Source organism: Netta rufina, assembly GCF_964035555.1.
Source record: "Netta rufina genome assembly, chromosome: 8".
Lineage (NCBI taxonomy): Eukaryota > Metazoa > Chordata > Aves > Anseriformes > Anatidae > Netta > Netta rufina.
In genome coordinates this window covers 29685246-29700826 of record NC_140131.1, presented here as the reverse complement: position 1 = coordinate 29700826, position 15581 = coordinate 29685246, and the positions used below count along the sequence as shown (strand labels likewise).

The window sequence follows — 15581 nt, the reverse complement described above, 5'->3', positions numbered from 1 at the left end:
CCTCAAAGGAAGTTAAATGAGCTACAGCCTCCACCTTCTTCAGATGTAAATCAGATGTAAATGTCAAACATTAAATCTATACAGAAGTACATGTGCATCTCAACAGAAACCCTTGAGAAAACTTCCTAACATCAAATGATCTTGTTTGCTTCAGTGGCTAAAGTGCCTTTATGAACTAATAAAACAACACACAAACACAGGTGTGCATCTACAGCTACTTAGGTGAACATAGATATTTATTTCAGGCCAATCTGAACCTGTTTATTTACTTGGTTTTGGCAAAAAAAAAGGACAGCAGAATGTCTTAAATCATCTGAAACTTTTCCTTTGCCCTCAAAGAATATACAAATCCACACTAATCCTGCAGCTTCTCATATTTTAATTTTAAATTACTAAAATGTGTCCAAATTTCCATTTCTGAGAATTAAATGAAGCCAGTACTTGGACATGTACATTTCTTATTATTATGGATCCTCAGACTTGCAATGTTTATATTTGAAAATACTAAATTTGGGGTAAAATTTGGATTGATTCGTCCTCTCTGTGACTTTTCAAAAGTATGCATTAAATTTTGTACAAAGCTTTTCACATAACAAAAATGCAAAAGAGCTACAGTGTATTGTGCTCAGAAATAAGTTAACTTCAAATAATAAAACAGACTCCTTGCTACATTAAAAAAAAAAAAAAAGGCTTTCAAAAAGGAAAGACATCAAAGCAACTTATCCATAAACAACAATTAAAACTAAATGAAAGTTTTAACTGAGGAAATGAGAAAGCCAAGTATTTCTGGATAATAAATACTACTTAAACTTCCAGCTGCTATCAGAGAACAGTTCTTTTTTGACCTCGAGACCTAGAATTCTTAGAATTCTTGCAGAGTGTGTGGCTTCACAGAGAACAGGGTTCATCATAGCCAAAGAACAAGTTAGACTCTGCTGTAAGAGCTGCCCTGTGCCCAGAAGAGCTCAGCAACTCCTTAATGTGCAGTTACGGAGGGAGGTACACGATCTTTTTCCCTATGTGGCCGACTTCAGCAACATCTGCATTTTAACATGGCTTATATAAATCTTTAATTTTGAACAAATTGACTCAACTACTAGTGTTTCTAAAGACTTGTCTTGTTCACAAATAATGTTACGTTCCTATGTTTCCATTGCAAAAGCATTTCTAAATTTCTGAATGTGCTGTAAGAAAAAGGATAATTATTTTAACTTCCTATGACTTTATTTTATTAGTACAACTTAAAAAAAAAATCATTAAGAAAAGCATCCGCCTATATAATACTTGTTGGTACATAAAAAGCATTTTAGGCATTTATGAGTTCTACCTACCTCAGTAGCAAACTGTTGCAATCCACCAATATTAATTGGTCCCTCCTCAGTGGCATACAAATTGCAGCCACCAACACAAAGATCTGATGTTGGACACACCATTCCACAAGTCAGGCCAAGTGGATTGTCGGAAAAAATCATTTTGGCAGCTCCATAATAGTTCTGAGGAAAAAAAAGATAGTCACATAACAAGAAAATTAAAATTCAATAGGAAATACAAAACATGTTGTAGCTGCCTAGTAGAATACTATATACATACAATGAATAACGCTGACATCATTTAAATATTACATAATTATTTCAAATGCACCAGAAAGAATGTCAACAGAATTGTTGATTATGCAAAGGTAATGCTTTTCAGTTTGCAAAATGGTTATAAACATCTTCAGTCTTACGCAGTTGTAGGATTTTTAGTGGTTTAAAAAATCTATGCTAGAAAACTACTGTGCCTGCATTATGTACTTCTAAATACTTCCTCCATTTCTAGATCAATTAGGCAGTAGGTGAGTTGTAACCTTTGTTGGAGATCTGACCAGACACTGCTAGTTAGATTATCAGTTCTTTATAACACAGAGAATTAAAAGTTTATTCTACACATTTGTGCACACCATCTCTGCAGATATGTTTGTCCTTCACACCATGTCAGCAGTGTCAATTGTCCCAGACCTGTGATGAGAACAGGTTTCCTACGTAACTACCCATAGATTTGAACAACTGAATTTTTTGAGCTCTTTTTCCTCGTACACAGCCTGACCAGGGCAAACATTTTCCTGTTTCCCTAAGGAGCAAAATAGGGAAGTGATTAAAGAATTTATTTAAAATTTACAACTTAACAGATTCTCAATATTTCGTGTACAGCTTCAGAAAAGGAAAAATTTCCTAATATATATTAGAACTAGCAAGATTTGTTTCCATACTAAAAAGGTAAGGAGTGGACATTCACCACCTCCTAGTGCCTAATATAGTCAGTAAACCCTTGATTATTTTAGACTGGGTAATTCTCTAAAGAGGGAACATCAGAGGAAATGCCAGGAGTGAAGTGAAGTTTCATTTAGAGGCTTAGAACTACTGATGACAGTTTTGCATTCACATTATGAAAATTAATAAATGTAACGAAATTTCATTACATTCATGAAATTTTAGTGTAATTAAAGCAAACCTTTCGCATTCTGTATTTTCTTCTGTATGGTCAATATAGAAGCTTGCTTAATTATAAGCTATAGTTCCTTATAGTTCCTTATTTTACCACTCCTCTCACCCCCCTCTAAAAGCTTCAACAAGGAAAGTCCATGGAAGAGGCGTTAATGCTGGAGTTTCCTTTACGGGCCACTGCAGTTCAGAAGATTACAATACCGTACTAGCTGAGGTTCCACAAAAGTTTATATGGTGAGAAATTAATACTGGGATCTCATTCCAGCTTTTTTCAAACTAGTAATAACTGAGGAATTAAAGATCACTTACGTGTCCTTCTTCCATCCACCTCTTCCACACTCCAATCATCATCAGTAACATGAAACTGGGTTAAAATTTTTCTTTATCATTCTATCCCAGGACAGATGGCTAAGAACAATGAGAAGGTGTAGACTTCAAAGGATATGAATTACTCAGTCACAGCAGACCCTATCTAATGCCTGAGACTTCTTTTCTGCCAAGCAGGCTAATGTATACAAGTGTTTGTTTAAAAGTTAACACAATCCCACACTGAGCAAAAATCCAGTTATGAATAAAAAGAGACTTGTCAAGATCTGACAATATAACAAACAGTGTGTAACAACTTTGGTTTGGGAAGTTCAAATTCACCAAAAGGCATATTGAAAGACTATGTGTAAAATTCTTCAAGTTAAAACAGATGCTAGACACTGCTAGACATTCCCTAAATAATGCTAACATTTAAGAAATGTATTTGTAGACACAATGGGACCTTTTACTTACAGGTGCCAGTCTACTGCACAGCATGAGCCCCTGTCCAGCACCTGAAAACATGAAACAGCTACCTAGATGTATTTTCATAGGGTTTTCTTAGACATTATTAAAATCCCTTAAAATTCTAGTCCTAGCTGAACAAGCAATCCCTTTACACAACTGTTCTGGGAGAATTCCTTTCAACCATTTTGCCTGTAATATGCACGGACATTATCATGCCCATTTCTCATTTATTCTGATGTAAAGGAGCATTAGTTAAACGTACATTCCAGGTATTAGCAAAATCTTTTCACTCTGCCAGATGAATGTTACTCTTTCGATATATCAGAGATTGTTAGGGATGTTAAAAACAGCCAGTAACAACATTATAAGCTCAATTCAGAAGCCAAAGCACAAAAGTCTGTTTACATTGGAGATTTTCCTGACACACAACCATGCAGATGGCACAGGTGACAGTGTCAGTACTGAAAACCCATGTCTTCCTGAAGCAGCACTCAAAGGCCAGCATAAATATCCTAAAGCATCTTAACTCGCAATAGATGTCTGGTGCCCAGGCAATTACATCTAGCCCTTCCCCCCCCCCCCAAAAAAAAAAAAAAAAACACCCTAAAGGGATAATTATAAACTAGTAGTGAGGATTTTCCTCACTAACTGAAAGACAAAATGTTTTTGAAATAATTTTTGTTCAGTTTTATATTTCCCATAGTATGAGCGTTTCCCTTCCTGTGTTGTCCAGGATTATTATTTTTGTTATCTTCAGCTCTGGTTCAATGGAAACAATTACAATAACATGCATTTGCATTTAAGTAACTTCATTACAGATTTCCCACATTTTCAGGGTTTTTAATTAAAATCTCTATACAAATCTAGTTATTAGGCCTAAAAACCAAATCTGTTAAGCTATTCCTTTTTAAAATTAATTTTATTACATATCTGTAAAGTACATAAAGCCCTTGCACTTGAGCTGTGCCACTACAGGCAGTGTCAACACAGCTGAAACATTTCACTTGCAAACTCAAACCAAAATTTGAGCACAGATATATGAAGACTGTCACTAAAGCCATGTTACAGCACATAATCAAGGCTGCAGCAAGGTAGAGAAAGAGGAGACAGTATGTTAGAGTAGCATCTGACCAGATAAGATTGGACCAGGCTCACTGTGGGTATATGACTGAGATCACAGCTTACTGATAGGATATAGAGGGAAGCCCATCTCAAGACATTATTCGGTAAGAAGGCTGGGACCAGTGTCCTAATGGAGGCAATGCCAAGTGCTGATGGACTCTTAATCTGGGGCAACATGAGTGTATTAAGGCAAGATCCTTATCTGGGAATTTATGAGGAGCTGCTGTCATGATCATGAACTGCTGATGCTACTAATTCTAGTGGTAGCGCCTGGACACAAGATGTTTAGGTACCCTTACTTCTTCAAAAGAGAGTACTGAAAGACATATAGTACATACTACCATATTAAATATTAAGACATTGGATGAAGTGTATCAAAGAGCATCTCTCTCCTAGTCTTAACATCCAAAAAGTTTTAATGGTAAACTAATTAAAAGGTTGTCACACCTGAAACGCAGTGTTTCACAAACTTACACTTTCAGAAGAGCTGTAGTTCCCTAGCTCTCCTCTTCCATACCCTGCCCCAGCTTCCACCTTTCAGAACACAAGCATAAGCACTATTCCCATTGCCACTGATACTGGTCACTGCCAGTGAAGGGATATGGCCACATTCTGCTACCGTCACTTTGTACTTAAGTTCAAGAGCAAGCCCATCTGCAACCTTCCAGATACCCAGGGCAAAGACCAGCACAGATACAGGGCCATGGGCAAGACTTCAGGAGCCTAGCTCCGAGTCGCTTCATCTCTTTGTCCTTCCATTCTATTAATTTATTCTGCTTTCACTGTGCTGATTAATTATCTAAAATATCAAATATTATTTAAAAAAAAAAATGTTTTCCAATATTTTACCAAAAAAACTGTCAGGAAAATATAGTTTAGAAAGTTACACTAAGTGGCGTTATATAGACTGTGTTAGACCACTGCAAACTGCGAGTTACTACGGTAATAAATAAGCATTTGCAGTATATGTACAGTAACTTAAATGCTTTGTTATATGAACACTTTTTCTTACATAACATCCTCTTTTTCCAGCTGAAAACATGTATTACTGATCAATTACCAGTGACATTAAAGGCGGAATATTTAATAGAATATTCACATTCCTGAAAAAAAATATTATTGATAATTTTCATTTCACAAAACCAGGGTGTAGTAGGCTACACACAACACAGATACAAGACACAGACATGCCAAATTGGTAACTGCACATCGCATGCAGTACAGAAGATCAGACCAGAGTTAAAGGGAGGTAGACTTCATTAAAATCACTAAGTTACCACAGCGCATGAAATGATGCAAACTATCTTGGATGCAAACAGTTTGGAGTGTTTTTTTTAGATGCTGAAATAATAAGATGTCTCAGTTGGCTAGTTTCTTACAGACGTCACAGAGGAAACAAGTCTAAAACTAGAATGTTTCTGAATTTTTTAATGAGATAAATGTCTGCTTGTGCTTTTGTTCATAGAGTCTTTTTTCCTGTGCACTTCCGCAGAAATAAATTAATCTAACTGGATAGGATGTTTTGTGGCTTCCTACATCAAAATGTCAATAAATACTACATTGCTAACACAGGGAACAAAAACAAGCCTTAAACAGACATCAATAATCTGTGGAAACCAGGCAGAGGAGAATCTCCACATGTATCATTTGGAAGCATTATATAATTTGCATGTAAATTAGACTGTTTTTTACTTGGAAAAAAACAAAACCACACAAAAAAAAAAACGATTAAAACTCTGAGGATCAATACTGACAAACCAGAAGAAATTGCATTTACTATCAGGAAAGGCATACAGCATCTTTTCTTTCATTCAATTTAAGAGCTTTTTATATACATTCCTTATGCATCGGGGTGTTTTGATATGGCAGTTTTCTCAAAAAAATATATTCATTATTGTGCTTTGTGTAATAAAAATGAAAACATTGACTTCATCAGGATTATGAGATGTAGTGAATACATTAAAAGAAAAGGAGAAAAAATAGTAATTTCCTCTTCCTCTGGGTGAAGCTTAAAAAAAGAGAGACATACCAAAAAATACAGGAAAATATCACCTCCCTCTATCCATGCTCCTGTTCTGTGATGGCTTTCAAATTTGCTCAAGCTGCATTGGATTAAAATATTTTCCCATACCAAAGAACCACTATTTAAAGTACATTGTTATATAAGTAGCATTTTTCGCATTGACACACACCAGTTAAAATATAACAAGAAACACCTCCAGTCTGTCAGGCCCCCACCAAAATATCTTCCGAAGAAGAATGAACAAAACATAACAACTTACCAAATCATACATATTCTATATTATAATGCTGATGATTTTTAATCAATCCAGAAATCTTTCACATCATTTGACTTATGTCATCATAACAGGACTGTAATTTCACACAGTGTCACTATCTTTTTATGAAAAAGAACGGAAGAAATATCTTGTACTGTCATTTTGTCCTTTGTAGTCTAGAATGTGAGAGATTCCTTAATTGACATAGTGTCATCGCAAAAGTCTATTCTACATAATTACACTATGGCAACTGAAACCAGCTGTCAGCCATTCCATTACACTAAGTACAAACAGACATCTCAAGAAAAGTCACTGCTTCAAGTACATCAATTTAACACCATTACTACTTTTTCTTTTAAATGTTTTTTTTGTATTTAGTGACCTGAAATATACAAAGATTAACACAGAAAGCTGAGTAAAACAGCAATTTCAAAAGCCTGAGGCCTCAAAGTAGTACTTAAAGATTAATTGTGATGCATATCTGTATATAATTATTACCAATCATCTAGCAGCTTTTTGACTTCTACAGTCTTTCACTGTATTAACAGTATCCCATTTACAGTATTCTGCATATGAACTCATGATTTTCTACGTTCTTTCCAACAGCATAGAGATGTCCTTTTTGAATTTACTCCAAGTTCCTCTGGCACAGAAAAAAACATCATTCTGTTTCTCTCACCTGTCACAGTCCTTTGCCTCTCACCACCCTTTCTCTCTTGCAATCTTTTCTTCATTTCATCTTCCCTTAATAATCCCACTGCTTTTTGTCTTTTGCCTTCCTTTGTCTACCCACTTTTCCTTCTTTCTCATTTCCAGTATATTGCCACATACATTTTTTCCTTTAATCCTTCAATCTCCCAAACTTCAGCTTCACCTTTACCCCTTTGGTATCCTTTTATACCCTCTAGCTCCTTCCCTCTCCCATTTCTCCCTTGAAAACCCTTATTTCCTCCAGTTTTATTTTAATCTAAGCATTTCTCTAAAACTTACTCATGTGTTTCACACCTATCCTATACTTTTCTGTCATTCAGCTCTTACTCTACCATTTCCCTACCAGCATGGTCCAAACAGTCCTACAGTCCTATACAGAAGGCAGTGTGTTTTTTTATTTATATACATATATATGTGTATATATATATATATGTATATATATATATATATATATATACACACACATATATATATTAATGCTTACCAGAAGGCTTACACCCACCTATGAGATCTATTAGAAAATGGTGAACCTGTCAGCTCAGACCAGGTATGGGAGAAGATGGTCAAACTGAACAAGGAGAAAACTGTAGGATCAGTCACAGAGGACTGCAGTGACAAAGTGCAGTTTTGAGTACTGATATCACAAAAGATACTTCTGCATCCCCAGTTCTTCATTATTAACTCAGGCTATAAAGGATGAGTCACTCACTTTTTATGCCTGTGCCATGTAACACAACTTAATATCCCTATGCCTTGCCTTAACTGCACCATCGGCTGTTTTTCACTGTGACTACTCAACCATGAAGGTGTCCAGTAACAAAACATCCAAGATTGTCTCACTGCACAGTACAAAGGCAGAGTACATGAGCAGCTGTTGCTCTTCAATGAGTAGCTTCTTCTAGCACAGACTTCTGCTTAACAGGAGGAAAGCTGGACAGGCAGCAAGCATTTCAGCTGAGAGCTACAGGATTCCCTGCTGATGTAATACTTGATTGTACCAGCCCTAAAGGATGACAAGTGTTGGAGCTCCATTTTACCAAACTCCATTTCACTTCTTGCTTTGACATACCAACACAAGGAAAGGATGACACAAAATCCCTAAGATCTCTCCTGGGACTATTTCAGAGGAGAGAATGAAGCAAGGGAGAACCATTCTCCTGCAGCATCTAAATGTGATTTGTTTTTTTCCCTTTTTTTTTTGTTGTTGTTGTTGTTGTTGTTGTTGTTGTTTTAAAGGAAGAGATGATGAAGATGGCTCTTGTCTATTACAAAACAAAGAATACACACTTTGCAACGTGAAGGTTGTACATAAAGAGAGGACAGATGGAAGTTTGAACACTCAGCATCTTCTGATGTTTAAAAACATCATGTGCATGGGGAATTTGAAGTCTGGTTTCCAAGAGATGCAACTGCAAGCAGTCTGTATGAACTGAGAAACTGTCACTGGGAAGACACAATGGACTAGATTGTACCTTTAGAAAGTGGAGTTGTAATCCAGTTTGTATGGAAAAGGAGAACAGAAGTTGTGGCCTAAAGTCTACTGAGTCACAGTGGCCTAATACAATGCAGCATAAGTGACATCCTTTTTCTCAAAGAGGCTCAAGGCTCATTGAGCCTGGCAATTCAATTACCCTCTCAACCCAGAAACAACCCCTCCTTCCCTCTCCCTCTTCTACTCTTGAGCTGAGGTCTAATGGCAGAGCAGCGAAGAACAGCTACATTGTACATGGCCTCTAAATATCTAAAAAGCCTCAGGCTTCAGAGAACAAGAATCCCTGACCTTTTATGATTGCTATAGCAGTTTTCCAACAAAACCAACTACATACAATAGAGCTCTTAAATATCTGACAAAGTAATTCATTTCCAGTACATTGCTGTCTAAATACTCCATATTAATAATGAATAATGTTTAAATAAATACCTGAATAGCATACTGCTTACTGCTTAGACATAGATGAGGAATTTATTGAACAGAATCTCCTCTAAACAGCTAGAAGGGTAACCTACTGCAGGGAGCTTCTTGAGAGAATAATGAAGCAAGATTCAGAAGTGGGAGAAGAACTTCAAATAAGCCCAGAAACTCTACTTGGATTTCCAGGACTTACTTAAGTACCTGAATATTCTGCACCTCAACTTTTTATTTTGTCTAGAAGCTAACAGATGTATTTATAAACTATTGGATTAAAAAAGAAAATGTATTTACAAGGTGAAAACAACAAAAAGATGTATCATTTTGAAAAGCATTTTCAAAGGCATTTAACAAAACTTTGACAGTGTGAAGTACACTTACAACAATAGTGCAAAAATATTCAGCAAGTGTATTGCTGAATGATATCTGGATAATAATTTTAATACAATTTTAGAAAAAGTACAGTGAACAGCTATGGAACATAGTGAGAAATTACTTGCTGGTTCCATTAAAAACTTCCCAAATTATCAGCTTGAAGTTTCAGTGTGGTTTTCAAAAATGCACTGTTCTCGACTTCTGTCCGCTCTAAAAGCAGATGGTGCAGGTACCTCAAACACCACAACAGTAGAATGAAACAGAGGAGAGGACACTGCAGTACCCACCACACCAACGCCCCCAGGGCCAGGACTTCAAGTGAACCATTTCAACTTTCCCTATCTCCCTCTCAACTTCTACCATAATTTTTCCACTAACTTTGTAGAAAGCACAAGTTTCAAAGTGCAATATTTAAAAAGGAAAAAAAATAATATTAAACATATATACCTAGAAAAACATCCTATTAATAAAGGAAAATGTAAGAATGTAGTGTTACTCTTCCTGAACAGAATCTGTTATAGAAAATTTCTATCAAATGCATTGGAAGTAAATTCAACAAACGAAAAATTCAGCCTAGAAGAATGCATCCATCAAGACTAGGTTGGGTTTCCTTTAAGCTTACTTCCCTGCTTGGTACATGAATTACAGGCGGTACAGCCATTGACGTGGAAGCCATAAGCAAGCAGGATTTCCCAGCCTTGTTGCTCAGCCCATGACCTCACCTATTTGCTAAGTATATTTTGTTTTATTTTATTTTTTTTTAAGTCAGAATTCTCTGTCTCAGAGAAATGCTCCCATAACTATGCAATATTGGATTTCTCTTTCCTTTTAGGGTAAGGAGAGAAAGCAAAGGGTCAGCCTGCATGTAAACTTCTACTTGAAAATGAATTTCATAGCTGCAGTGCTGATTAGAGGCATGCAAGTTCCCATCCAATTATCATGGCTAACAGAAACTGACTATCTGACTCTTTAATACTTCCTGTGTGTGAAAGTGTCCTTCATTCTATGCAATTACCAGGCATCAACATGAGGCAAAAGCAGGTACCAAAATCACAGTATGCTTTTTTATAAAAACTACAGTTGCGTACTGGATGTAGAAGCTACTACTAGGGATGGGATCCAAGAAGAAAGGCGGTAAGTACATTTCAGTAATCTGAGACACAGGTTTTCCCCTACAGAATCATAAGTCTCCTAATAGAATAGCAGTATACTGCAATTCTTTTCTAAAGCAGAATTTTCTGATAAAACATCAACTGATCAGGTCACTTGTTCAGGGCAAATGCAGAGTCTTACCGAGCATCTGCAGCTTCCAAGATGCTTTAAAAGAGTTATCAAACAGCCTAAACACTACAGGGTTGACCTGCCTCACTGACCATCAGACAGGTAAAATCTGCCCCTATTAAAACCTTGCAGAGTGCGCCCATTGGTGTCAGCAGGGCAAAGACTTCACATCTATAAGGCAGATTCCTGTTATTATTCCAGTACACCTTTGCCAAAATATAACTCTCAAAGCTCTGCAGTCACCCCACCTTGACTTCCTCTCCTCTGTAATGGATTCACAGAATGCAGAATGAATCAGCTGTTAAAATGACTGACCCTTTCTGCCAAGTCACAAAAGGGCATTACATTTCTGTGGCTGTGAGAATTTAAAAGACCCACCAAATTTATCATTTTAAGATGCTGCTGGTGTCAGTTCTTCAGACATTTTCTGTTGTAATTTTCAGTTTGCCTTCTTATTCTTTACTCCCAGTTTCCATACTAAGGCCCCTTTTCTTTCCTCACTAATGCATCCCCCTATCCTATCCTAGGCAGTAACACAACTAACCCTCAATCAAGAAAGGCCACCCTGGTAAAATACTTTCATAAAATTTGCTTTGCTCTTCCTAGAACTACAACGTGATCACAGGATGAGACTAATAGCTTTGCTACTGTCTTGTACCTTCTCTGTTCAGTTCATCTCCTTCATAATGCCTGCCAGAGGAAATAACAAGCAATATACTCCATGCTATACTATGGTCACAAACAGATGCCTACATTCATAAATACAAATGCTACACTGACAAGGTACAAATAATATAAGAAAACTGTCTATATGCAGATGCTGGGCATAATGCCAATTCCCACATCAACACACAGTTGTATTATAATTGATACATGTATCTTAATATCTCCTCTTATCCTAATGTTTCTTGTTAAGGTGCAAAATTTACCAGTGTCTTCTCCCCAGAGTACAGAGCCCAGTACAAGCAAGGTGGCTGTTGGCTCATGCACGGCAGCACTGCTGTTGCCCACTTCTCTCCATCTCTACCTGCGTGGGCCTTTTCAGTTGCATCCAACAGCAAGATGGGCTGGAGCAAAACATGCAGCCAGAAAATCTTTGTATCACCTCCTGTGGTTCATGAGTTTAGTTGGGTTCATACAGATAAACAAATCACATTGTTGCAAATGATTGGTGGGAAGTAAGTTTTTGAGACTGCAAGGGGTAATAATATCCAGTCATCTTTAGACTATCCCAGATAGCCTAATGAATCTTGTCATATTAACTTTGCAGTCGTTTTTGTTTATTCCTATTTCTTACTGTTAAAAGTAGTATGTAGACCACAAATGGAAATAAAGTTTTTAAGCTTTCATTATTATTACAGTAAAATAGCCTATTAAGAAAGGAAAAGATACCATACCTCCAAAAAAGAGGGCTCAATTTGTTCCTGTAATAATTTACTGCTAGTCTAAGTGACAGTCCACATTTGCATTAGCCAGAGCCTCTTACTATAAAGTACAACAGTGAGAAAACATTCCTTGAGATGACCACTTTCATGTTAGATTTCTGCTGAAAGCAAATTTTAATTATAATCACTTGTTAAACAACAACAACAATATTTCATGAAAGAAAAGTTTTGTAACTCTAATACCTCAGGTAGCAGCAAAGTTAAATCACTGCATTGTAATGCTCATTTTTTAATACCATTATGCATGAAAACCATCAAAACCAAAAACTTTTTATCAATAATTACACAAAGAAGTAGATTTGCAATATATGCTATCTGTTCTAGCACAGAACAGCAGTAAAAATAATTAAAAATTAGGTTACTTGAATTTTAAAGTATCTGTTGTAAACATTTTACAAAGGCAAGCCTTGTAATGCAATCACATTAACAGAACTGCAAGCAATCACTGCTATCTGCTTCCATGTACTACGGCAAGTCTGATTTTACCTTGTTTGCAATACTTGTGATGAATGACTTGATGTCCAGATTAGTTGGACAACTCTTCTGACAGGGGGCATCTGCACACTTCAAACATCTACAGGAATAAAAGAAAATGTGTCACAGAGACATAGAATACAAATGCTGCCAATAGCATAATGTTTTCAAGTGAGTGTGGTTGAAGATAAGTCACAAGTGAATAATACAAAGCATTTTCATAAAATTTCTATTTAAAAACTCAAGTGCTACATGATCATTATCAAATTAAGTTGAATAAACATTAAATTCTGTTGACTCCACTTTACAAAGTGAAGTGAGTAGGGTGCAGTTACAAATGTGGACTACGCACACAAAGTATTAGGAAACAATGTCCAATTACGCGCTTTTTTTCTCCTTGTATCCAAGATTGCTAAACTTCTGACCATTTAATTTTCCCATCTGAAAAACACCAATGCTGTGAATGAGAGTTTATTAATAAAATTCTTCAAGTTTTACTGTGGATTACATTCTAGACGTTGGACAATCAGATGTATTAAATCAACTATTTCCAAAGCGGAAGGAACTAGTTTGTACTGTATGTGCCAAAGAACAAGAACGGCTGGTAAATTTTCAAGCCACTTATCTATGAATTTCCTAAAATATGTCTGTGACCTTTGAAAACACTTCAATATTCCTAAGCATACTCCCAACTGAAATGCCTAAGACCCTCTTCTTGTCATCCCTAATGACAAACTTTATCGTATATTAAAACACACAAATTTTAAATAGCAATGATTTACTATCTGTGCCTGCTAGTCATGCATGGGGTTTTACTGGTAAAGTTGCTTGCACAAGTCCCTTCTAAGAAGTAAGCCCTAAGGGTTGCCTATGTAAGTTACAATAAATAAATCTATTACAAAAGGTAAAAGTCAGCTGAAGAATGAAAACCGTTCTCTAATAAACACAAAGATATTTGCATGAAATTCTTGGTTTTACATACCAGTGATTATCACAGGTCAAATGTCACACTTCTAATTCACCAAATTATTCCAGATGCTCTTTCAAATAGTTTTACTAGCGTGCAGAATTTATAAAATTTGTAGTTTCAACTACTTTTGGAAAATGAAATATTTTTTTTGTTGTTGTTTGTTTGTTGTTTTTTGTTTGTTTGTTTGTTTTGTTTTTGTATATTGTCTGAACACAACTACTTACAGTCCCACAACTCTACCTTAATCCTCATTACTTAGTAGTAAATGATGGTACACAACTGGCTAGGACAGACTACTTTCAAACACAGAGAAGTGCAAGAGTCCTACAGAAAACACAAATGACGAGTAAATTAAAAGGAATGAACAAGCCTAAAAGACCTGAAGTGAAAAAATGCTCTAACTTTGTCAGTCACATGCATTGTTTGTATTTTTCTCCTCCAGTTAAGGGTGGAATAAGAGTGAAAGCAAAGCCAAAGATTAATTAGTCTTTAATCTTCTCATTCGTTGTCGTCTAGCTGGGTATTGCAGCCACCATGGCACCAATGATACTGCACCTGAATTTGAAGATACATGTGGTAGCACTGTTTGGATTTCCTCATAGATCTATTCATGGAGAAAGGGTCCCAAAGGAAATATTTAAAGGAAAATAGGTCTCATAGATAGCAAAGGCAGGGAAACATGGTAAAGCCAGATTCAGGTTCAACACCATGGCAGGCTGCTAGTTCAGCTAGCCCAGGATGTCAAAGGGCTCTGGCAGAAAAGCACCTGCAAATTTAGCTGTGGTAGTTAAATATGCTGCTGCCCAGCACAGCAAGCATATGTTATAAATGCCTTAACCAGCAAAGGTATGCCAGTGGGGACCTCAAAAGGTGCATGTGTCCAGAGCACTGAGTCAAGAGGATGCTCTTAGCATTCTAAGCAGCCTGGAAGACAGAAAAGTTCTAGTACTAGAAGCCAGGAAAATTGGAGATGCACGAGGCAAAATCTGACGCTGTAAGGGCTTGGAAGATCATTTTGTCTATGTAGGCAGTAAAGAAATAATAGAAGCAGAAAATCATACATTTTAAAAAAAGCAAGTATTCCATTATGACTTCTGGCTCTTCATGTTCCTGGATGTGATTCACTTTAAAATGCAGCAGTCCTATATCTAAGACCAAAAGAATAACACTTAACATAAAATACATTTCTGTGGACTACGTATAGAACAATCTCATGTCAAAACTGACTAGAATGGCACCTAGCAGGATAAGCAGTGCACAGCTTTCCAGTTGTGGCTATTAAGCATCTTTACCGAATTGTATCTTTTTTGAATTTTGAAATGGTTCACAAATAACAGCTGTTGAAAATGTCAGCTATTTAAAGGGGAGGACGGTGGCAACGCCAACTTGAATGTAAGCTTTTGGGACAAGGGGAGGGTGTCATGAATATGCCAGTCCAGACTTTCTCTTATAATAAGACCATCTTCCCATTCTCTGAGCACTCTGCAGACTAAAGTGCACCAGGCTGCCATTAATCCCACTTATCACCCTGACAGCTCAGTAATTACACTCCCACTATAGCTAGGTACTGTAAGGTACTGTAGTCCTAATAAAACATCAAGCACTGTGCAGAATGCATGCTGGTGAGGTGTTTTATTAAACTTGGGGGGATGATCATCAAGTGACATTCATGTTGACCTATTTTTCTATTTGACAATAAATTATGCTTTGACCATACCATAATATATATTACAAAGTGCATTTGCTGCAGTAAGGTAT

At 36.5% G+C, this 15581-nt stretch overlaps 1 protein-coding gene across 1 annotated transcript in view; it reads right to left on the bottom strand.

Annotated features, from left to right (window-relative positions):
- The window catches only part of DPYD (dihydropyrimidine dehydrogenase), a 340058-nt gene that overhangs the window by 240273 nt on the left and 84204 nt on the right, over positions 1–15581 (bottom strand). Inside the window, exons 4-5 of the mRNA XM_084290947.1 lie at positions 12866–12953; positions 1332–1493 (exon numbers count right to left, since the gene is read on the bottom strand). Coding sequence (XP_084147073.1) covers positions 1332–1493; positions 12866–12953 — 250 coding nt within the window. The remainder of the gene's footprint in view (positions 1–1331; positions 1494–12865; positions 12954–15581) is intronic.